General features: G+C 39.4%; 2 protein-coding genes across 2 annotated transcripts; one reads left to right on the forward strand and one right to left on the reverse strand.

Annotated features, from left to right (window-relative positions):
• Positions 1-3718: 3718 nt before the first annotated feature.
• Positions 3719-7214, forward strand: LOC111606205 (beta-1,4-galactosyltransferase 2-like). Its single transcript, XM_023326215.1, has 2 exons — positions 3719-4296; positions 5981-7214. The coding sequence occupies exons 1-2, from the start codon at positions 3907-3909 to the stop codon at positions 6641-6643; spliced, it is 1053 nt and encodes a 350-aa protein (XP_023181983.1). The 5' UTR covers positions 3719-3906; the 3' UTR covers positions 6644-7214.
• A 10982-nt stretch (positions 7215-18196) lies between these two features.
• LOC102219706 (beta-1,4-galactosyltransferase 2-like) lies at positions 18197-25809 on the reverse strand. The gene is made up of 2 exons (XM_023326218.1): positions 25248-25809; positions 18197-19511 (listed from the first exon to the last, which is right to left on the reverse strand). The coding sequence occupies exons 1-2, from the start codon at positions 25572-25574 to the stop codon at positions 18828-18830; spliced, it is 1011 nt and encodes a 336-aa protein (XP_023181986.1). The 5' UTR covers positions 25575-25809; the 3' UTR covers positions 18197-18827.
• Between the last annotated feature and the right edge of the window lie 101 nt (positions 25810-25910).

The following is a 25910-nucleotide window of genomic DNA, read 5'->3' on the forward strand; positions in this document are numbered from 1 at the left end:
GCAGCTATGAACCGTATTTCACCACACACACACACACACACACACGCACACACACACACACACACACACACGCACACGCACACACACGCACACACACACGCACACACACACACACACACGCATACACCCCAACACACACAAGCCCACCCCCTCACTATTCTCTTTACTTCACTAGGAAACTGCGAGAAAGCAGAAAGTGTTCATGCAACTGTTGACAGGAATCTTTTCTGTTCCTGTGGATAAACTCCACCCACACTGAGTGACACTCAGCAGAAATGGAGGAAAACATAAATACTCTCTGCATGACTTATTTATCTTGATTTTAATCAGCAGGTCAATTTGACCCTGAACAGAATGTGTGTCTCAAGTTCAATTATAAAGATCACCCTTTGAAAGAAAAAAAGTGTCATATAAAATTTTTTTGCCAAAGATCAATTTCAAGGAAATTATAGTTTTTTGTGTCTAGGTTTCTTTCAGTGGACATGAAAAATGTAAATTTTTTATGAGTAAATGAGCAGGTTGTTGTTATTGATCCTTAATTTCTGAGAAATAAAAAAACATCATTGGACAAATATTGAGTGAAATGGTTAGTATTGGAGTTAATAATCAGATACAAAAATGGTTTGGAGGAATTTTTTGGTTTCTGACATTATTGCATGATTAAACCCTCCACAGGTCAAACTGACCCAGGAACATTATTGCTGTACCTTAGAAACAAACATAACAGGAGGGTTAATCATGAATACTAATTATGAATACTAGCTTGTTATGAAAAGCTCCAGACAAGACGCCATTTCTGTCCCTGCCACTCGGACAAACACGTGACGTCACAGATACGTTGCAGTTGTGGGATCAACAGACAAGGATGTTTAACCTGTTATACCAGCAGGGAAACTAAAACTCCTATTTTTGAATTAGACTAAACTGTATTTTTAACATTTTGCTCTGTAGATTTTGATTCAGTCCCTAAAAGATTTATTATAGAAAGTCATTTTTTCTTTCTGTTTAATATTGACTTTAAACCAGGGGTCTCAAACTCCAGTCCTCGAGGGCCACAGACCTACAGTTTCTAGATGTGCCACAGGTACAAAACACTGGAATGAAATGACTTAATTACCTCCTGCTTATGTAGATCAGTTCTCCAGAGCTTTAATGACCTAATTATTTTATTCAGGTGCTGCAGCAGAGGCTCATCTAGAAGTTGCAGGACTGCGGCCCTCCAGGACTGGAGTTTGAGACCCCTGCTTTAAATGCTGATTCTATAAGATGTAAGTGAAATGTCTTGCCTAGGAAAAATACTGTATTGTACCATTATTTTTGCGTCAGTCGTCAGTCTTGATTGTGACAACAGAAGAAGACATTAAATGCAACAATATTCTGCCGTATTTTATAATAACAGTAAGTTACTGCTAGAATTCTGCTGTAAATTTACAGACATTTCTAAGAGTGTAAGTTGAATGAATCTGCTTTTCATGAACTCAAATGCTTTGCAGTCTCTACTTTAATTATGCGTGGAGTTATTATTACAAACATACCAGCATTTTTCTAGTCGGGTTATTTTCTGCTTGGTTTTGTTTCCATTCATGCTTTCTCAAACGTGGCAATGAAAACAACTGCAAATCTAAACACACCTGAAAGGGAAATGTTGGGAAAATGATTATTTTTGCCACGAACATGATTAGAAGAACAAACTCTTCCTGGAGGTTGGAGGATTTTTCCAACATAAAAATAGAATTCTAGGTTCTAGGTACTCACTATTTAGACCAATACTAGATTAACTTTTAGATTATTATGAAGAGAGACTCCTACTATTGCAACCCAGAAAAGGAATTAGAACGAACCTAGAAAAAAATCTTCCAGAACAGGAACATTTAGTTTTTATTATTACTTAGAAACTGTGGATTACTCATTACTTTTACAAATTTAGAGCACACTTAGAAAGTCCAGACAATATTTACTTACACTAATCTCACAACCCAGAACAGGGATTAGAACCTAGAATCCAGAAAAACTACCTTAACAACAACTTTTTAGACTCTGATTCTTCCAACCCAGAAAAGGAATTAGCCCAGAGGAAACGTACTAATACTCACCTACAACCCTGAATAGTGTCTAGTTTATTTAATTTAGATCAACATTAGATTCTTTTTCTAATTTTGCTCTTTACTTTGGTTTGTTATTTTGTTTCTGTCCTTTAAATTCATGTAAAGCACTTTGTATTACCTTGTTGCTGAAAATGTGCTATATAAATGAAATTACCTTACCTTTAGGTTGTTTCCTTTGTTAGGATTCTGGCAGCATGAAAAACAAAAAACGTCCCAGGATTGAATTCTGGCCTGGTTTTTCTTTCAGCTTGTTTTCCTGTATGTTTATGAAAAGTTTACAAAGCCAAACATTGGGGGGTAAAAACTGGATCCATTACTTTCATAAATAATCTGAATGCTTTTATGAAGCTTCCTGTTTCAGCTTTTCTCAGAAAGATGGTTCAGTCAAAGTTTCTTAAAGTACTTCATGTTCCTGAATACCAAGAAGTAAATAATCATCTGAGACTTCACTTCTATTCAGAGTTTCTGCATTACAACATAACAACCTGGAGCCTGAGGTGGAAATACTGGTTTCTACTAAATATGATACTTTCATACAAAACACAGATGAACACATCTCTTATTTCAGGAAGTGAGGTGAGAGTTTGACTGGATTCTTTCTGGTTGTTGTTTGAGACATAAAAAATATGAAACAATTAAAGATGTAATAAGGAGATTAGGGCAAATTGATGCACCTGATTATTCATCCATAATTCCAATCAGGGCCAGATTGGGACTGATTTTCAGATCGTCACTGTTTCCACCAAAACCACCATGTTTTTGCTTGTGCAACCTTTGACCTTTCTAGCGATGAACTCATTATGAGTTAAATGTTTCCATATAAGCCACAGGTGTTAAACTCCAGTCCTCCAGTTGCTGTCCTGCAGTTTTTAGATGTGCCGTTTCATTCCAGTGTTTTGGAATGAAAAATTTTAAATTACCTCCTCCTGGTGTAGATCAGTTCTCCGGAGCCTTAATGACCTAATTATTCTGTTCAGGTGCTGCAGCAGCGGCACGTCTAAACGTTTCAGGGCAGCGGGTCTCCAGGACTGGAATTTGACACCCCTGATATAAACCAACACACCTGAGAGTAAATATGGGCAGCATTTGTTTTTCTCCAACACTTTTAGTTCAGTTTTTTCTCCTTGTTCTTGTTTTTTCCTCTGACGTTCCCTCAGCCTGCCTGCCTGGTCTCCCCTCACAGCTGAACCCTGTTTCCCATCAGCCACCTGTTCTTCATCCAGCTGTCTAACTCCAAAGTATTTAAGCTCCTCATTTCATTCATTCCCTGCTAGATTCTCCTGTTTGTTTCCTTTTTCTGTGTTCTGGCTCCAGTTGGTTTCACCTGGCTATTATTTGAACTTTAATGTTTCCAGTCCTGATTTAAAGGAGACAACATCTTCTGTCTTAGAAACAGATTATCTGGTGACATTTAGACCCACTACCATCCAGAGCTATTTCACTGTTTTATTAGATGCTCTTATTTAGAAACTATTGAAGTAGTCCAACCTACCAAAATAAAACAATGAACCGGTTTTATTTCCGATATGACTGAAACAATTCTGGGAATTTAAGGACTCGTTGCACAAGGTATCATCATGATTATCATCATTACTGTCTGATGTGTAGTGCAGCAGGTCTGTTTAGTTATTACAGCTCATCTTATCTAAATGGGTTTGACCTCAGGTACAGTTTGTTCAAACCTCCCACCTGAAATGTGAGCTGAAGAAGGAAGCTGCTCTAAAAAACGGCAGGATCTTGTTGCAGGGACAGAAAAAAAAGCTGTGAAACATTAGTGAGCATAAAGTTTAAAATCAAAGATATGAAGGAGAAAATCACCAGCGTTCTGGCGCTTTCTGCGTTACTGACTCTGACGTGCTTCACCGTCTTTTTACTCCACAGCAAAGACACTTTTTTGGTTTTTCCTTCCTTGCCACAACAGGTGGTGAAAGGAAGCAGGAGCGTTTTTGGAAAGATGATGGATCATATTTGGGTAACGAAAACCCCAGACGTCTCCCGGAAAACAGCAGCCACCTCGGCTCAACCGGCTCCGCCTCTGGATCCGTGTCCCGACTCGCCTCCGTCTCTGGTGGGCCCGGTTCTGGTTGAGTTTAAAACTAATCGCAGTCTGGAGCTGGTCCGGAACCAGCTGGGGTCGGTGCTGCAGCAGGGAGGCCGGCACAAACCCCCGAACTGCACCGCACGGCAGAAGGTGAGGCGGGAGATGATGTTACTTTAGCTGTGAAACGTTTTGAAGAGCAAATTAAATATAAATGAAAACATGGTAAATACGCAGAGGGAACTGGAGTAACTCGGTAACTCGAGCTTCAGACTCATTAAAAGATAATCGATAAATGATCATGTGTCAAATTAAGCTAAAAGATGAAGGAATATAAAAACTGTTCATGCAGAAATGTTTACAAGTCACTTTGTTGAAGGTCAAATCAACTTTTTCTCAATAAATCCATGATTTCTGGATCAGCTCAGCCTCTAAAACAAACTTGGACGGTATTTTCTGAAGCCTAAATTATACAATAAACATTGATTAGTTATTGTTAAATCTATTGATTTTCATTAAGACATGTGGCTCTTTTAACATTTCATTCAGCTTTCAAAAAAACACAAAAGGCTGATTTATATTACTTTGAAAATGTATAGAAGTGTAATATTGCACCACTAAAAATATGAACATATGGACATTAAACACTTTTAATTTAGAATTTCTGACATTTTACAGGTTTTTACATATTTACTTTGACTTTTTAAAGATTTTTTTAAAGTTTGCTTTCTTTAGACTGCACTCAATAAATTTGAAATTATTCTTAAAAGATAGAACAACCTGAAAATATAACTGATGGCAACAATAACAGGTGAAGAACAAGCTTTAATTTAAGATTTAATTTAAGTTTAAACCAATGACGGCGTATTTTCTCCTTCCTGCATCAGGTTTTCAAATCCAGTTTTCTTCTCAGAAACAGAACTGAAAGCATAAATTTACCTGGGAAACAAACACAACTTCCAGAAAACACAACCCAGTCTCAGGCCAGTTCATTATCTGAATTTACCTTAATGATTTTTAAAAATAAATAAAAATACTTGGTGAAGAAACATGTCTGAATAACTGGTCACAAGTTGTGTTTACATCAGCCACAAAACTGCAAACTGGAATAACAAAAACAAATTAACTTAATGGCAAAAGAAATCAGCGATTTCTGCAAAGTTGCAGTGGAGACACATTTATAACCACCAGATGTTTCTGCAGCTGGATCTGATCAGGAGATGACAGGAAGTGGTAGGAGGATCCATGTTTTTAATGACTTATGAACAAACTTATTCATTTATTATTTCAGCTGCGTTTCTAGTTTAGCGCATGTTTGTAATGGAGACACAGTTTGTTTTTCAGTCCAAACTAAAATCTTATTCTGTTGTAAGAGAAGCAGCTTTAACTGCTGCAGCTGCGTTTCCATTACAAATTGGCTCAAAACTTTGTTCTTTATTTTGCTGATGTACAAAAATCATAACTTCCAGTGATTCCATAAAATAAGAAATCCAAATAAAATCACATGTGAATCAGTTTGTTCAGGCGATGCCATTAAAAAAATCACGCTGTGCCGTCGTCCTCCTGCCACTTCCTGTCATCTTCATTTATGTCTGGTTGTTGAACTTGTGACATTTCTGATGTTTCCAAGTTTGATACAAAGAACAAAACAACAAAACACCTCATCCTAGTGCCAAGACTGATTTTTAATCAAAAACGGTGAGCTTTTTGTTTCCACTAAGCAAATTTATTTTCAAAATGTCAGCTATTATATGGTGAATGGAAACACAGACAGTGTCAGATTCATTGCACTAAAATCTCACTACCAGTTCAAACTCTCCCTGCGTCCATCTTCTAGGTGGCTGTCATCATCCCGTTCAGAAACCGGTATGAACACCTGACCCACTGGCTCTACTACGTCCATCCGGTCCTGATGCGTCAGCAGCTGGACTACGGTGTGTACGTCATCAACCAGGACGGAGACGGAGTGTTCAACCGGGCCAAGCTGATGAACATCGGATTTGTTGAAGCACTGAAGGAATACGATTACGACTGTTTTGTCTTTTCTGACGTAGACCTGGTACCAATAGATGACAGAAACCTCTACAGATGTTCTGACCATCCCAGACATTTATCTGTGGCTATCGATAAATTTAACTACAGATTATCCTCAGTAACAGCCTTCGGTGGCGTCTCCCTGCTGACAGAGGAGCAGTTCCTTAAAGTCAACGGTTTCTCCAACACTTTCTGGGGCTGGGGTGGCGAAGACGACGACCTGTACAACAGAATCATCGTAAGAGGAATGTCCATAACTCGGCCGGACGCTGGGATTGCAAAATACAAAATGATCAAACATGGAAGAGACTTGCACAATGAGGTGAATCCAGAAAACGCTGTCAAAATAAAAAAAACCGCAGAGAATATCGACACTGATGGACTAAACTCACTCAACTTTACAGTGAACGAGATTTTGAAGGACGTCTTGTTCACTTTAATCTCTGTGGACGTTCAGGCTCCATGACGACGAACGTCAGAAATGAATGTTAAAGTGGAACGGTTGTAGCTTGGCTTGGCTTTGAGACGTGTGTGTGTTTTCTCAAATACTGCATGAATGTTGGATTTATGTAAATATATTGTGTTTTAATTTAACACAAGTTAAATTTATGAGCTTCGTTTAACAAATATCACAGGTAGTTTTAACTTACCTGGATTTCACAACAAACAGGATATTATTTGTTTTTGATTCTTCATCATCTGCCAGCATTTTTCCTTCCGGAAGAAAAATCTGTTTGTCCAACAAGTTAGTTTTATTCTAACCTTCCCTTTTCTCTCTATCTCTGTTCAATAACATGTTTGGATCTTCGGAGTGTAGTTCTATATTTATCAGAGTGGTTTCAGTATTTAATGAAGCTGCTAAGAACCAAATGTTTACAAAGTAAAGTGAAGGAGTTAACTGAAGATGTGCTTTGTTTCTATCGTGTTTATGTCTATATAAAACTCAGGATTCTTGGGAAAACATGAGCCAAGAAAGGAAAACATCTGTTCAAAAAGACACCAAAATGATCCAAAATGATGGTAATAAAATATGTTTACATCCATTTATTAATACAAAGTGTATGTTTTTTGTTTTTTTATATTTTAAGGCAGGTTTTCAATAACAGTTAATCGTCCAGGATTATGTTGATTGTTGCACAATTTGGTGTTTACAGAAAAAAACAATTTGCAAGAAAATATATCCTACAATATTAATGGCACAAAATCTACTATAAAGACAGAAATTAAATATAATTTATTGTGGTTTAGTTGATAAATATGGTTTTATTGGCTCTAGTGGCCGTTATCTGAAAGTAGTTTCACAGGAAACGCAGCAACAAGAGACGGGGAAGACATGCGGCAGGTCGGGAATCGAACCAGTGACTTCCGCCACCAGGACTGGGGCCTCCATAGGAGGGCCCTGCTTTGATAAATGTGTTTAAAAAAATGTAAACCCCGAGCGGTTTAAAAGTAAGTTTCATTTGACCAACATGTTGCTGCTATCTGGAAGAACCAACATTTTGGAGCAACACGTCCAGAGCTCTGACTAGAAGCTGAAAGAAAACATGTGGAAGCAGCTAAAGATTAGGGTGATGGACAGGAATCCTTCCAAACTCACAGACCTGGAGCTCATCTTCAAAAACCATGAGGGAAGATAAACAACCTTTTCACAAAGTAGAAATAAGACCCAACAGATTAATAATGCCATTTAACATAACGATAAAATATTATCCACAATGTGTAGAATTTTAAAAATATATTTCATGTGTATTTGCTTAATGATGTAATTTAACTAAATGTAAAGTCCATGAGTCAGACAGAGAACGCCTCATCACACACTGGAGAGGCCAGATTTTTCTTTAAGGTTTGGCAGGAGTTTTAAAAAAAGCATGAAAAAGTCGTGAGAAGATTCTTATGGTTTGATTTCTTAAGCATGATGCCAAAGAAGTGTCAGTTGTGACTAAAGCTTCTTCGGGTTTTTCGAGTTCAGCAGTCCTCTCTGAGTTCCTTCTGCTCCTTTATTTTTATGAAGTGAAACAATTTTATTGCTCATCTTGAAGATGATTATGCTGTCAGGAACCAGGAAGCTGAGGTTCCAGCTTGCTTTGCTCCTGATCCAGATGACAGTGGAGGGAGGGGCCTTCAAGTAGCTTCTTCATCCACAAACGCCACAGTTGCTTTTTAGTGTTATTATTTAAATGATGTTGATAGTGTGACAGATTGGCTGAGGACCAACATGTAGGGAGCAGAAACAGGAAGACGTGAGAGAAAAGCCAACCGTCATGAACACCATGAGGTTCCGGTTTTTTCATGTTTGGTTTATGGCGCCTTGTTTTCTCCGCCACACACCTGCTAAAGGAAGGCGGCACGTCTTCGTTCTTCTCAGATTGTTTTAATCAGGTTTCTGCTGCGGTTCATCTGATATGAAAGCCAACAGGATTCCTCCTGACCTCTCCCCTAACGCAAAGACCACTGCAGACGTTGGTGGTGTTGTCGTGGAAACGGTCTGTCATGCAGCTGGATTACTTCCCAGTTTCTTATTGAAGTTCAGTGTTTCTCATTTGTCTGTAAAATACTCTACCTTTGCAAACATGCAAAGTCCTGCCAGTCACCTCACACAATGAACAAAGAAGATGTTAAAGATTGTTGTCAGATCTGGTTTGACTGGTAAAGAACCAGATCTGATCTCAACCTGAAAAACCTGAAAAGGGCATGGGACAACAGAGCTCCTCAACAGGGCCGGAGAAGAAGCAGAGAGACAGTTTTTGAAAGAATGTTTTGTGATAAGAAACCGTTTCACCGTCAAAGAAAAATAACCTGGTAGTGAACCTGAAACGGGGCGCTGGTGCTGGAGGAAACAGAATTCCTCATCAGGTTTTCAAAGCACAGGAACAAAAGCACAAAAAATGTTTCGTGGTTAGACGAAGCTGAGCTGCGGCGTCTGAGCATCATTTTGATTTAATTACAATGATGCACTTTGCTCTGTTTTTATTCCACTACAAAAACAATTTCATTTTCTTCTTTCTAGTTCAGTTGTGAAAAAAACCCCGAATGTTTCTGGAAAGTTGATGGAGCGTCTAACGCCTGACACTCAGGCAGAAAACAAGAACTTGGGTTCAATCTTTGACATTCCTCTGCAGCAGAGTTTTTTCTTATTAAATAAAAATAACAAAAGCTGTTGACCTAAAAGCAGAGCATGATTCATTACCAAGCAAAGTCATGAAAAACAAAGAACAGTTCTGACTAACTGTAAGCTAGCAGCTGACATCACAGCAAATAAACGGTTGTTTACATGCAGAACCTCATGGACCACCAGTGGTCCGCGGACCACCGTTTGAGAAAGACTGCTCTACAGCCAACACTTCCTCCATTGTCCCGTTCTGCCCTCTAGTGGCAACATTGACTTACAACCATGCCAACTTAAGAAGAACCGGAAACACCAGGAAAGAGAATCTGGGCAACTTTCTTGCTTCGTTTATGTGTTAAAACAAAGTTAAAGTGAGTAAATTCAAAATGCAGTCCCACCCAAACAAACAACTATATTAGTGATCGATTATTCTATTGATTATTCTGATGATAGATTTTTAAAATGGCAACATTTACATTATGAGCTTCAATAAATGTGTTGCTAAAAAATAAATATGAAGTTCAATTAAAATACAAAATACAAGGCAAAGTTCTCTTTTTTTAAAGTTAATTGGTGCATTTTAAGAGTATAGATTTATTTTTGGGACATTTATATATTTCTGGTTTTATATTTAATATTTATGTTTCTCCATATAAACTAATGAATTAAAACATTCCTGCAAAGCAGAGCGGATCCAAATGCTGAAGTTAAAGACTCGGCTGACAGAAACTCTTCATGTCTTGTTGCTGCTCAGGTTTTGGGTTCAGGGGAAAAACTTTTCCACTTTCTGACTCAGACCGCCTCAAGTCTCACCTGTCGTAAAGACAAACTGCAGTTCACTTAATTTAACAGCAGATGGCAGCACCAGCAAGACGTTCACATGAAAAAGTGACGCTGTGCAGAGCGCCCTCTGGTGGACAATAGTTGATGGTCAAGAAATGCATACAGTATGTGACTCAAGATTCAAGAGTCTCTAATTCAGTGGCATGCAGAGAGCTTTGGAGCGGGAGGGGCTCAAATTTAAAAAAGGGCCCCATTGAACAAAAACAACACAGCAACAACCCATAATAATCAATAATCTAACTGGATCCTACTGGATCATCGCCATCATGCAGGAAATGCAAAGCAAATCTAGTCTCTATTTTCCCCAACAAGTAAAAAGTTTCTGTTTCTGCTGCTGACAGTCCTGGAGGGCTGAGCTGATCTGAGACTGTAGCTGTTACACAGACCAGAGGAGAGAAGGTCAAAGGTCATGAAGTTATGAAATAAGCTAATTTGCTGCCATTTTACTAATGAAGCCCTAATAATATCTATTTAACCTCTAGAACAACCTGGCTGCAGACTGATTTATAGATCAGAAACTCAAAGGGGTTAAAACTATATAATAGTTTGATGTTAAAACTCTAGATCTAGAATTATAAGACTGGGCTATCAAGGCAAAGAAAACTCAGTAGCTGCTGGTAGGGGTCATTCAGGGGCCTCCAGACATTCAGGGGCCTCCAGACATTCAGGGGCCTCCACACACTCAGGGGCCTCCACACACTCAGGGGCCTTCAGACACTCAGGGGCCTCCAGACACTCAGGGGCCTCCAGACATTCAGGGGCCCCTAGAAATGGTCTAATTGTACCACAGACCATAGATCTAAACCTGTAGCATCATTTATAGAGAATAACAATGTTATTACATTTTTATTAAATGCATTCAGCTGAGAAAAAATTTTACATTTAGGATTTAATTAGGACGTTTACTTTGAAAAAGTTTAAAGAATCATCTTGATAGTTTGATTGTTGTGTTACCATGGTTACAATATGGTGTAATCTTTGTGTTTGAATTGGGTTTGTTCACAAATACATCACAGCCAATAACCAATAATCAGTGATTGATTTTAAACCTGGTCTCCCTCTCACAGATTCACCTGATCGACATTTAAACATGTTAGTGATGCTGAGGTTCTTAGTAGGACGGGGGGTTCTGGCTAAGGCCCCATATTACCTTGGGCCGGCCCTGGAGGAACAGCTGCTGCCATGCACATCTCTGGAATCTACCTGGAATCCACCTGGAATCTACCTTTAATCCCCCGGTGGCCCCTGTCAGTCCCCCGATGCTTTGGGGGACATTTTGATTCATGTCATTGTGGCATGTTTGGCTTTTTGCTGCGGTTCTGATTATTGTTACAATATTTTCTCTGATGTTTATTTCATGAACTCTAATTGGGCCGAATCTTCCTTTAACACTTGAGGTTCTGCAGTAACTTCTGTTTACAGCCCAGAACCTCCAGCCCAGATCCCATCAGCAGCGGCTTTAACCCGCATGGTAGAAACGTTAAGGTGAAGCAGAGCGAACAGAGAGCAGGTGGTACCACCCGGTACCAGGTGGTACCGGGTGGTACCGGGTGGTACCAGGTGGTACCGGGGCTTTGATCTGCGTTGCGACTCGCGGTGACAGTCGGTACCGTGTCTTATATCAGGATGTCTGAAGACAGACATTCTTTATCTGTCGGTGGTTCCGACCCAGACTGCCTGTAGTGAACCGGGCTTTTAGCAGAATGATGAAGTTAAAGTCAGAAGTTTCTCTGCAGCATTTCTGAGTTTAGTGGTGAGGCGGGTTTTGTCCCACTATTGCAGGACGATTATAAAAATATAAATAGAAACAGTTTTTCTAACGTCAACATCAGACCTACGTTTTTATTCACAAACCAGTTTATGAAAATATTGTTGCCCATAATTAGATAGATAGAGGAACAGATCCTCCTCCTCCTCCTCACCATGGAGTCTGAACAACATGGAGGCTCTCCGTCATGATGGGTTTAAGTTTTCTAGCCCACATGCAGAACACAAAACAGGAGAATTGAAATCAGTTTAAGTGATTTATTAAGATTACATAATTTATCAGGAAGTATCAAGATGGTCTGGTCCAGGGAATCAACGATAACGGGCTGCAGTGGTTCACTGCGAGGGGAAGAGCAGACTGGTGAGTTCAGGGGTCGTGGGAACATGGAAACCTCAGATGAAACACAGGTTGTTCTTACTTGTGGTGGGTGGATGGGAATCTTGGAGGGTAACTGAGTATGTCCAGGGTCTTGGTCTCTTAGTGGGTCCAGGAACAACGGAGTAGTGCGGCGGAGAACGGACAGGTAGGCTCGGGTGCAACGGAGACACAGAGGAGTGGTTCGACCGCCAGCCGTGGGATCCAGGAGATACTTGCAAACAACGGAGAGGTGAGTCTGGGAACTCGGGCAACCAGTGGGTATTTTCCATGGCGTCACGAGGGAGGTTCTGAAACCAGGAAAACTGCCAGGATCTGGTCAACGGGTCCAGAGTGTCAAAGGGATCACCGTGACTGGCAACAGAGAAACACAGAGCCAGGGCTCAAGGGGCTCAGAGGTACCGTGACTGGCAAACACTCAGGCGACGCTGGACTGGCGGTCAACTCCTTAAGTATGCTCCGCTGATGAGGGTAATTGATGACAGCTGTGGATGACGATGACACCACCGCACTCCAACCGGAACCTGTCGCCATCTGGTGGTAAGAGGTGGAAAAGACGCACAGGACAAACCCCACCAAGAGAACCAGAGAACCCCGGAACATAACAGTCTGAGAGTCATTATTAGACTGAGAGCAGCCAGACTAGTTTATTTTTACTAAATTATTATATTTAGCTAAATATTATTGCTGAGGGGCACAAACAGGCCTTCTGCCATACAGATTAAAAATAAAAATAGAGTCAAAAAGGGCATTAGGGGCAGCCAGGATAAAAGGGGCAGGGGTTCAAGCCCCCCATGCCCCCCCTCTGCGCATGCCTGGGCTACTTCCACCTCTTCATACATTTCATTGGTGTAGTAGGTTCCTCCGTTTGCTGCCACCATCTCTTTGATCTTCCTGAACAGCTCTTCCACCTGTTCTGTCGCTGCTGGTGTTTTCAAAGACGTGGAATCTGCTCCCACATCTTCGGATGACTCTCCGAAGCTCCGGATCACCTTCTGTCACGTAGTCCTGAACGCTTGAGTCCAGGTCTTCACCAGGTGAACAGGACCATCATGAATTGGTCTTGTTCATGATGTCCACCACAGTGATTAATCTGTCTCTCCACATTGTTCCTTCTCTCTGGCAGGTCGTTGCCACGACTCTGTAGCTGGACGAGATTTAAACTGTTCTCCTCCCACAATTGTGTTTCCAGCAGAACATTTACCAACACCTGTTCTTCCAATCATCACAAGTCTCAAAGATCCACCTGCAACAATTCACAGTTTCTGATTAGATCTTTTATTTTCGGTTAACTTGGGTTTTAATTCCATCAGCTCTGTATTGTTTGTTCAAGGCACAAACATTTTGTGAATGGAGCAGAAGCAGAGGAAAGTAATTAATTATTATACCTGACCAGGTATAAATGAAGCCATGTTCTTTATTGTGGTCATCAGACAGAAATGAATAAACAAAACCTGTCTGCTATTTATACCCTCTGTAAAGACAGGCCTCTGTTGCAGGGTATAATACTATTAGATCTAATTGGTTTGATTATCTGCATCTGCAGTTTGTTTACCAATAATGTCTCGATTGGTTTTGTCTGAATCGATGTAGTGGACCGCGTTACTTCTGTCCACGGTGCAGAACATACACTAGAAGTATTGTAGAATCTATAGGTGTATAAACTCATAGAATATATAAATAAGATTCACACAAGACTCAGAACTCCTTCTGCTAATAGTCGAACGAGAAGAGATTTTAATGCACATCTATGGATACACAACATCACATACACATCGTTACACTAATCCAAAATCTCTTGACTTCTACTTCTGATATCAGTTTTTTATGGAGTCTGGCTCCGTCTTACGCTGGATGTGTATTGCTGCCTTGACCTCACATCTGCTTCATGTCAGAAGAACCATTAGTCAAATTGTTTGTTCCTTATCTGTCCAAACAGAGGTTCCTTCCCACATCTTGAGCCCTGGCCCAGTTCCTTTGCTGGCGAGCAGGGGAAGGAACGGTTGCCAAAACTTTCCTGCACAACAGCTTAAACTAACAACAATCTCCAAATCTGACTTCCTTCCTGACTTCTAGGTCAGATTGACCCAATCCATATGACACAATACATTTCTTTTAGGTTAAAACATATCTTAGTGCGAACCAACCAAAAAACATAATTTTTAACTATTAATATAATTATATTCCTCTACAGAAGCGAGAGGAGTAACGTTGTGTCCGCGTCGTGTCTGATGTAGTTTTTCCCCTTTACAGTTAAAATTCAAACTTATGAGGTTTAAAGCTGTATTTAGGTTCAATACATTTGTTGAATGAGCAGGGAGTGTTTGTGGCCTCTGCGATAACTTGAGTTTTTTTAAGAGCTATGCTCCCGTTAGCTTTCTTGCTAGCTTCGTCCTGTGCTACATTTCTTATTACTGTGTGGATATAACCATAATGTTTGTGTGCAATGTTCAGCACTCACTATGTGACAATGTAATGTTTAAAACTGCTCTTGAAATAATATAACAAGACTGGAAGCAAGCGGAGTAACATCGTGTCTGCTGTGGTTTCTCCACTTTCCAGGGCTATCACCTCTCTCTCATTCAGCCTCCAGGAGGTTTATGAAGCTGGACTGAGTCCAGTTCTCACCTGCTGTGAAGCCGACTCACAGTAAGTCCAGACAATTTCATTTTACTTTATTACTTTGGTGCTTCTGATTAACTCTCCTGTTATGTTTGTTTCTGAGGTACAGCAATAATGTTCCTGGGTCAGTTTGACCTGTGGAGGGTTTAATCATGCTATAATGTCAGAAACCAAAAAATTCCTCCAAACCATTTTTGTATCTGATTATTAACTCCAATACTAACCATTTCAATCAATATTTGTCCAATGATGTTTTTTATTTCTCATAAATTAAGGATCAATAACAACAACCTGCTCATTTACTCATTTGGACATAAAAAATGCAGTTTACATTTTTCATGTCCACTGAAAAAAACCTAGACACAAAAAAACTATAATTTCCTTGAAATTGATCTTTGGTACATTTTTTATATTACACTTTTTTTTCAATGGGTGATCTTTATAATTGAACTTTAGACTTCAGGGTCAAATTGACCCGCTGATTAAAATCAAGATAAAAGTGTCTTGCAGAAAGTATTTATGTTTTCCTGCTGAGTTTTCTGCTGAGTGTCACTCAGTGTGGGTGGAGTTTGTCCACGGGAACAGAAAAGATTCCTGTCAAAACTTGTATGAAGACCTGCTTTCTCGCAGTTTCCTAGTGAAGTAAAGAGAATAGTGAGAAAGTGGGCTTGTGTGTGTCGGGGTGTGTGTGTGCGTTTGTTTCTAATACCTTGTGGGGTCCAATTTCCTGACATATACTACATTGCCGGGACCCACTGCTCCTTGTGGGGACCGAAGCCTGGTCCCCACAGGGGGAAATGCTGTTTTTGGGTCAGGGGTCAGATTTAGGACTAAGGTGTGAATTGAGTTTTGGTTGGGGTTGGGTATGTAATAGGGAGGGTTAGGATAAGGGTAAGGATAAGGTTTAGTCTGTAGAAATGAATGGAAGTCAATGGAAAGTCCCCGCAAAGATAGCAAACGTGTGTGTATGTGGTGAAATGTGGTTCATAGCTGCAAGGAAACATAGAATCGGACATTTTTTTATCTTTTTTTGCACTTTAACTTCACTGTCGGATCAAATTGACCCGAACAGTATCTATGTAAAAAGTTGGGGGGGTGGGGGGTGCATATGTGTAAAATGAATACATTTTCAATTTCTATGTAGAGTGCACCTATCAAGACAAATAGAAAAAGTTTCATGCAAAAAAGATCCTTCCAACTATTTAAAAAAAGAAATTAAACTTTAAAACGGGTCAATTTGACCCGGAACATAACAGGAGGGTTAAGAATTCAAATTTAAGACAATAGTATTCACTATTGTAACCTTACATTTAGTATTTAGAAAAATAATGTTTGTTATGACAAAAAGAAAATATTTGTCACTATTTGTGTATAATATATATCAATCTTATTATTTAAATTGTACTAGTATTTTCAATAATTTCCTCATTTATCTATTCTTTGAATTTAAAGTAGATTTTTCCTCATTGTTGGACAGTGGATTCTAAATTAAGATGAACTCAAATATAAAATAACATTAAAAAATGAAAGCATAAGAGTTTTCTGTTTTCTTTCTTCCTTAAGATCCACAACTTTTCTGATTCAACTTTAATAGGCGAATAACAATGAATAGTATGTTTGTATCTTTAATTCCCCTCATAATATTACAAGCTTGTTTTTTTCTAAATTACATCTAAAACCTAAATGTAAAACATTCTTATAAAAGAGAACTTTTGTCCTTGAAGAGCATTTGAAAATGTGCAACTCAATTACTTTTTATTTAGAAGGTAGATGAATGTCATGGTAATAAATATTCATTTTTATTTTACATTTTTCGGGCCCAGTGAATCTTGTCCTACTGGGAATGTCAGGGACTGGAAAAGCAGGACTGGGAACACAATCCTTGGAGAGAATCTGTTTCTGGAAAAGTGCAGCTCAAAACCGGTGACCACAAAGTGCCAGCTGGAGAAAAATATGACAAACAGTTTACATGTTTGAGTGATTGATACTCCTGATGTGTTTGATGATGACATGAAATCATCAGTCCGAGACAAACCTCTGAAATATTGCACAGATCTCTGTGGGTCACATCCTTGCATGTTTGATCTTGTCCTCCAGGTTAGCAGATTTACAGACAGGGAGAGACATCCTGACAAAGTTAAAGAAAATGTATGGAGAAAAAGTCAGTGAACAAATGATCATCCTGTTCACTCATGGAGATGATCTGAGGTGGGCCGGGAAGAGCTTGAAAAACGTTTTACATGAATGCCAGCCTGATTTGAAAGAAATAGCTTAAATGTGCGGCAGGAGGTGTGTTCTATTTGATAATAAGGACTCGGATACAAGTCAAGTAAACGATCTGATGGATAAAGTAACGGAGGTGTTAGCAGACAATAGTGAAGCGTGAATAGTGAGGAGGGAGAGAAAAGGTGGTGGAAGATCCTGCAAATGTGGGTAAAATAACAACTAATGGTTAGTCAGTCGTGGCAACTTCTTATTACCAGGGACATAAAATCAGTAAGATGTTCTAACAGTGCAGCAAGGTTAGAGCCGTGCTAAAGTTGTACAGAACATTTGAGTTGTCTTTCTAGACGATTATGTAAAACTAAGTTTGGGAACTTCCCCAGAATGAGTTGAACTGAATCACTGTGAGCTCATCAACATGTCTCTACTTTCAGTTTGTTTCTCCAGACACTTAATCTGACACAGAGAAACAGATCAATCCAAACCCTTCTTTACAATATCTACACTACTCACTTATAACACAAACGCTCACGGATCAGAGTTATGTACAGTGACAGACAGGCAGAAATGGAGTGTTACCTGGATGTGCAAATCTTCGGCTCCATAACAGCAAAAAACAAACGATAAAGAGAAAAATGTTTGAAATCCTAAAAACTGAGAAGCAGGAGAAAGAGAATGAGCAAACTACAAAGAGTCGGAAGATTACCAGGAAGCGAAGAAGGGAAGGGTATGTTTATAGGCGGAGCAAGCTTTTTCATAAAAAATGAAAAACTCACAATGATCCAGCACAGTGCAATGTTATCTATTATTATTATTGTTTTTGGTTATATTAGAAAATCTGATGGGTATGTTTGCACTTGCTGCTATGTTTAGAGCTCAATGTCTGCCTCTTTTTGTGGAAAAACCAAAATAAAATACTTTAAGATTTCTGGATGAATCCTGAATGTAGTTCAAGCTTCCAAAATGGACAAATGTTTGAAGTACCGTAATCTTCAGATCTACATTTATTTGTTGAGTAATTTGTCTCAAAATGTTATAATTCAATGTAAATATAGAAGTAAAACACATACAAAGAATTATGATTTAGAGTCCAATTTAGCTTTAATTACGACGTTTTCTGAGCAGATTATGTTTAGTTTAGTGATCTTTGTGCATTTTTAGCAGACAAGATATACTGTATATTAATATTAATATCTTTAAATGAGAATATAGGAGCCCAAACAGCCTGTAGTTTCATTCAGCGCTGCCTCTCTAACAGACGGAGTAATCACGTTCAGGATGACGTTTTGTTTAGGAAAATGAGTTTTATTTTTAAAGAATCCCATAAAGTTATTACAGTCCAGTAGCTTCTCACTTCCTCTGTTCTCCTCTTTATCAGGAAGCTACAGAAAATTTCACTGAAAACATTTGAGACTGCATGAGAATAAAGACTCATTTTCACTAAAATCCTGTTTATGAGATTTTCCTTCAATCTGATTCATTTTTACATGAAAAATAACCAAAATCATTTCATAAGACTTTATAAATATGAATCATTTCATTACATATCCCCTCATTGTTTATTTAATAAAGTCCTTCCCTTTACTGTTTACAGCATATAAAAATCTGAATGATTTAAATTAAAAACAAGGTTTTTAATTTAAATGTTTGGATGGTAGAAACTCCCTCAGAGTCTCAATCAGAAATAAATCAAGACAAACATCATGGCTGAATTTAGACAGAAACATCTGGATCCACATCAGCCTGAACATCCACTGTAACAAAAGTGTATAATAAATCCTTCCTAATCTCCCTGACTGTGTAATTCAGAGAATTAAGCCCATCTTTGTCCATGTTAGAATAGGTTTCTGTCAGTTTCCGAACTGCATTTGGGTTTGGATCGTTGTGAGAATCTCTCTTATGTTTTATCATCTTGTACCTCCCAGTGACGGAGTCTGGTCTGGATATGAACATCCCTCTGTAAGAGATCCGCTGCGACATGTCGTCGTCTTCACCCCCCCAGCCCCAGAAGGTGTTTGAAAAGCCGTTGACTTTAAGGAACTGCTGTTCGGACAACGCTGAGACGCCACCGAAGATGGTGGCGTAGGGCAGGGTGAAGTTAAATTTATCGATAGCCACAGATAAATGTCTGGGATGGTCAGAACATCTGTAGAGGTTTCTGTCATCTATTGGTACCAGGTCTACATCAGAAAAGACAAAACAGTCGTAATCGTATTCGATCAGCGCTTCAACAAATCCGATGTTCATCAGCTTGGCCTTGTTGAACACTCCGTCTCCGTCCTGGTTGATGACGTACACACCGTAGTCCAGCTGCTGACGCATCAGGACCGGATGGAGGTAGTAGAGCCAGTGGGTCAGGTGTTCATACCGGTTTCTGAACGGGATGATGACAGCCACCTAGAAGATGGACGTAAAATAAAATACTGAATCTGCAGAATTATCTGAGCTATTAACCCAACTGGCATTATGGGATTTAATTGGACGTTTGTTCTGCTGTAGCACAGATGGTTCATTCAACATCTAGAATAGCATTAAAATGTTTACCAAAACTTTGCTGGTGAAGTTTTATTTAAATTCATAACTATATAACATTTGTATACTTATATGTAAAACATGAAGTTAGTTCCGGTAATGGCGGCTTGCTGAGAGGACGTGCTCGCTTCGGCTCCGCCACCTTTCTGGAAAATACTCGTTACAAGTGACACTGAACGACGTTTAAAACGCTGTGATGCCTCTCTCACAAAGGAAACCCAGTAAAAACCCCACCAAACCGACTCAATCGTAGTTATCTGACTTCACTTCTAAGGTGAGCTCTGAAGCTAGCTGTGAAAATAGCGAGGCTAACACCATGTGTCTCCACTTATAAGGTTGAACTGAAAGGGAGATTGTTTAATGGTTACAACAGTACAAAAAACCTTTAGTAATTTGTGCGTATTATTGTTTGTTCCACTGTTGTCTGGAAAACTATAAATAGAGACCTCCACTCCGCCCATCCTCCAGGTTCTGCGTTACGGCCCTGTGTTTGGTATCACAGCACAGCGCACAGAGCTCCTCCTGCGGCTCCACAACTCAGATGGCTGCTGCACAGATTTGACACTTATCTTATTATTAATAATTACAGTGGCGTTTAGTTGCGCATCTTTACGGACTCGTTCATTCATGGCTGTTTTCCCGTTTATTGCGCTGTTCAGATTAGTCTCAATGTTTGCAGCTTGTTGTAGCGCAACGCGAAGCTCAGTGTCATATTACCTTGACATTAACAAAGACACAGCGGGTCGGCTCATCTGGGAAATGATGGACAGGGAGAGCCTGACTAAAACTAATTGGAGGTCAAGGGTTATTAAAGACAGGGCTGGGAGGTACATTATTCTACAGGGCACACTTATCTCAGAAAAAATAAACCTGATAAATATTTATGCCCCAAATGTTGATGACCCAAAGTTTTTTCAAAATCTCTTTCTTACAATTTCATCTTTGTCTGGCAGCTATATTATAGCAGGAGATTTTAACTGCACAATGAACCCAGAACTGGACAGAAGTTCAGGTACCGACAACTCTCATTCTAAATCTAGACAAACAATTCAACACTTTATGAAGGAACTTAATTTGATGGATATTTGGAGAGATATGAATCCCAAGAGTTTAAAATACTCGTGTTATTCAAATGCACAGAAATCATATTCACGTATTGATTACTTTTTAATTTCTGCCATTTTGAGACATAAAATAAGAGACTGTCAATATGATAGCATCTTAATTTCTGACCATGCAGCAAACTCACTTATCTATGAGGATTTAAGACTAAGGAGAGACCCTCCTAGGTGGAGATTTAAACAAAAATGGCTCATAGACCCAGAATTTATATTTTTGTAGATAATCAAACTAACATCTATTTTGAAATCAATACAGATGAAACACCACCCTCTTCAAGGTGGGAATCCTTTAAGGCCTATATAAGGGGTCAAATAATTAGCTTTACAAGTTATAAGGCAAAACAAACTTATCAAAAAGCAAAAGAATTGGCAGCAGAGATTGAGCTGCTTGAGAGGGATTACTATCAAACGCTGTGCCAAAACACCCATAAAAACCTTCTGATACTAAGAACACAGTATAATAAACTTTCTGCATCAAAAGCCGCCTCACAACTTTTGTGTCTTAAGCAGTCGTTCTATGATCAAGGGGAAAAGCCTGGGAAATTATTAGCCTGGCGACTCCGACAATTACAAAATGAGAAAAATATTACCTACGTCGAGATAATGAGGGACAGATTATTACCCATCCATTAGAAATTAATGAAATTTTTAAGGTCTTTTTTTTAAAAAATTATACAGCTCAGACATGACGCATAAGGACCAAGAGCAAAATTTTTTCTTAGAAACCCTCCAAATGACCAATATCTCAGAATTAATGACTAAAGATCTCAGTGCAGATATAACTAAAGAGGAAATATCTATAGCAATGGATCACCTGAAAACAGGTCCAGATGGGCTGTCAACAGAATTTTATAAGAAATTTATAGCTAAACTGCTAGCCCCCCTTTTTGACATGTAATTAGACTCGTTTGAAAAGGGAATTCTTCCTGCCTCACTAAGAGGAACCCTGATTACTTTATTGCCCACACCTAGCAAACCTTGCAAAAAATGTGAAAATCTAAGACCAATAAGTCTTCTTAATGTCAATTTAAAGATTCTTTGTAACATTTTGGCTCAAAGACTGGAGAGAATATTCCCCGAACTAATTACTTGTGACCAAAATTGGTCTATTGTAGAAAGACAGGGATTTCATAATGTGAGACGAGTGCTGGATATCATTCATAATATGGAAGAAAAAATAGACACTGCTTTGCTATCATTGGATGCCGAAAAGGCCTTTGATAGAGTTGAATGGCCCTATTTATTCAAAATACTGAAAAGATTTGGCTGTGGGGACGACTTTTGTCGATGGGTTAAACTTTTATACAATGAGCCTTATGCTGAAATAGTAACAAATGGAGTTACATCTAAATCATTTAAAATTAAACGGGGTTGTAGGCAAGGGTCTCAGGCAAGGTGAACTTTGAGATCAACGCTACCTGTGGAAATGAGACAACTCTTCCTCAAATCAACAGAGAGGTTGTACGCTTCGCATCAAGCAGCTCACCCTGGAACGCTCTGGGTGCCAAGCCGAAGCAAAAGTCTCACACCGCAGATCCGATGAGGCGCCTGACAGGGAGAACCCCTCACCTGGACGAATCAGCGTGGCCGGCTCTGAGCTGAAACCCACCTTCAACCTCAACACCTGCTCCACCAAAGAAAAATAAACAAGCAGCTGCAACCAAAACGGTTCCACCGACCCCGCTCCCAAGGACAGAGCGACCAGCCCGGGCCTCAAACCATTCTGACTCTGTGGGAATCCCCCTGAAAAACAGATTTTCTGTACTCCAGCCTGAGCCTCTGAGTGAAACCTCACCTTCAAACATCAACAATGAGGCAAGACCAACACATCCACCCCCCAAAGCCCTAAAGGACAAAGCGGCTACCAGGAAAACGAAAGGTATGCCAAAAGTGCTTATTGTTAGAGATGAGGCAGTAAATGGAATCAGTCACGTTTGCAATCCCAAGAAAACGAGAGTGATTTCGTTTCCTGGTGACACTGTATCTGATTTAACTCGTAAAGTTCTTTCGCTAACCGCTGATCAGCCAGATATTGAGTCTTTAGTTGTGAATGTTGGAGCCAACGATCTGACAAAGCAGAAATCTGAGATTCTCAAAAAGGACTTTGATATTCTTCTGAACACTATGGGAAAATTTAAAATGAAGTTATTTCTCAGTGGTCCAATTCCATCACCTCAATGGGGAGACGAAAAACACTCCAGGCTGGACATGATAAACAAATGGCTGATTAAAAGCTGCTCTGCCAGCTCAGTGACCTTCATCGATAACCTCTGGATCTATTGGCAGCGCTTTCACCTTTTTGGAAGAGGCGGATGCAATCTTAATAAACATGGGATAACGCTATTCACTACAAACCTTTTCCATTTTATCAACAAGGACAGCAACGTGATCATCGCTTCAGAAGAACAGGCTCAAGGATTTCTGACTAGGATGGAACCCTCCGCTTATCAAGAGCAAACCGTTCCAAAACAAGCTGATACATCGACTGGAGGCGGAGCGACTGGTTCCCTTCCTCCTTCTCCCCTCCCTCTCTGCTCACCCACTCATTCACAGGATTCACAAGATACACATGAAGAAATGTCTTCTGGACTGGAGTTTCTTAAATTTACAGATGGAATGAATCAACAGGTTCTTCTCCTTAGCGCTCACGTAGCAGACCTCACTTCATTTAAGCCACCTGACTCTAACGTTCCAGAGGATCCATCACTCTGCGTTTCTGAGGTCTGAGGTCGGGGTCCAGACGTTATCTTTACACCCGTCTTACACCAGAATGTGTCTGGCCCCTCGGCACTGCAGAACAGGACATTACCTGTCCGGATCACTACAAGAAAATTTACAAAAAACAGAAACATAAAATACAACAGAAGTACTTCAAACATCAGACTGTTCCCCTGCCTAAAGGAAACTCAGTCTGAAGAACTTTTGGCCTCCAAGTCACTTAAACTAGCTCTTTTAAATACAAGATCTCTCTGTGCTAAAGCTCTATTAATTACTGATTTCATCACTGAGCATAATATCGATGTTATGTTTCTGACAGAAACATGGTTGAATGATAATAATGAATCGATCGTACTAATTGAATCTGTGCCTCCTAACTACAATTTCTAGTTCTTGACCCCAAATTGTTCATTCTAGGTTTATATCTTGACAGACATCATATGTCCAGAACGATTATTACTGCGATTATTTGGGCCAATTCCTGGAAAATAGAGAAACAATTGTTGTTTTTCCTTTAAGGGGAGTTGGGGGCATTGTTTTTCTTTTATCATTTATTCTGTATGTAATAAGTGCTGCTCTAAAATATCCCATAACAAAAGGCATGCAAGAAAAGACAAGTTGAATGTTGGACAATAATTTATCTACCCTGAACTTTTCCTTTGATGTGAGAGCACACTTATGCACATTATTGGAAACATTGTTGAAAAACCAATAAAGATCATGTTGGAAAAGACAAAACAAAACATGAAGTCATAATGCAGAAGCTTGTGGTTGTTAAAGTCCAGTCTGTGCAGGACGGTGTGTTGGGTTTCAGTTCAAATCAAATGACGGTTCATTTATCAGCAGAACTTTATAACAGGCTGGACCGTTTGAATCAGCTGTTCTGGAGCTGAGACATTCAAACCGGCCGGTCCAGACCGTTCGGGTCTGGAGGTTCTGCTCCAGACCCGGTTCTGCTGACCACCTGACCGTTTCATCCAGGTGAGCTGAAGCAGAGATCGACCCAAAACGAGTTAAACTCCCTGTTTTAAATGAACGGCTCATTTAAGAGAAATCTAAAACTCAACACATAATAAAAAGTTGAGTAACTTGTAGAACTAAATGTATTGAAAAATAACAGCATAAAATCAGTTTAAGTTTCCTGTTTTTTGCCTGAACTGTTTTTATAGGAACAGAAACATTTTACTTCATCCTTGGACCTTTGAGCATTTCACATTTTTATGTATGTCAAAATGTTTATCTTGTTTTCTCAAATAAATAAATCAGTAAGAAGGTTTGAAACAGCGACCCCTGGCGGCAAAACATGCAGTTTTAACTTTAATCTCTGTCCATTTCTGACTATTTTTGGTCAAAATCTAATAATCTTTCTAAGCATCTGAGTTTCTTTGTGTTTTGGAGGAAACTTTTTAATCTATAGAAATTTCTCTCTCTGAAATCTCAGAACATTCTAGTTCTCATCAGTCTGCAGACATCCTGACTTTAATATCAGAGGAAATCAAACTTTTTCCCTGTTAATATAAAATTTAGAATTTTTTTAAAGACATACTTTAATTTTATTTTAGAAATGTTTTGTATTCAGCGGATCAAAACTTTATTATTTCATGAACTTCGCGCCGTTTTAACCAAGCAGTTTTACTTCAAAACAAATAATTTCAAGTTGAAATCTGAATTTCAGATTTTTTTTCACTTAAAATATTCATTCATATAAAAGTTTCAGAGGAAACTTCAATTAAATTCATTATTTTTCCTTGTTTTCACCAACCTTTTGTTTCGCCCTGCAGCTGGTTGGTCGGTACCGGCCTCCCTGCTGAAGGAACGGGCCGACGTGGTTCCGGACGTCCTGCAGGGTCCGGTTGGTTCTGAACTCCACTTGGAGAACTCCCTGCAGGTTCGGAGGGACGTCGGCGCACGGATCCAGAGACTTTCCTGGACGTCCTGTCGGACCTGCAGATTCCTCCGGGTTAGTTTCTCTGTTTAATGAAGCGATGGAAAATAATTTTCGGTTCTCGGTGTGAAACAGAAACAGAGCAAAGCAAACCAGGCTGAAGGCAGCGAGACACACCAACAGGCTAAAAAACGTTTTCAGCATTTTGATTCAACCTGGTTGGTTTTTCAGGTGATCCAGCCGCTGCAGAATTTTCTGCTTTTTGTTTTTTCCTGCTCTGTTGCTCTGTTTCCGGTTTTAGATTTTATTCTCAGTCATCAAGCCTTCAGCTGCTTTAACAAAAGTCTAATTATAAGACGGACGAGTCAGAAGATCCACGTCAAATGAAAAGTATTTCCTGGATCTGTTAAAACATTGATGCTTTATATGTTAACCAGAAACTGGATCTTCTGGTTCATCACTGCTCTCTCTCTCTCTCTCTTCACTCATCAGAAAAACGTTTCCTGGAACATTAAACCTGAAATGTCCCGGATTTTTTTT

This window comes from Xiphophorus maculatus, chromosome 21 (assembly GCF_002775205.1).
Source record: "Xiphophorus maculatus strain JP 163 A chromosome 21, X_maculatus-5.0-male, whole genome shotgun sequence".
Lineage (NCBI taxonomy): Eukaryota > Metazoa > Chordata > Actinopteri > Cyprinodontiformes > Poeciliidae > Xiphophorus > Xiphophorus maculatus.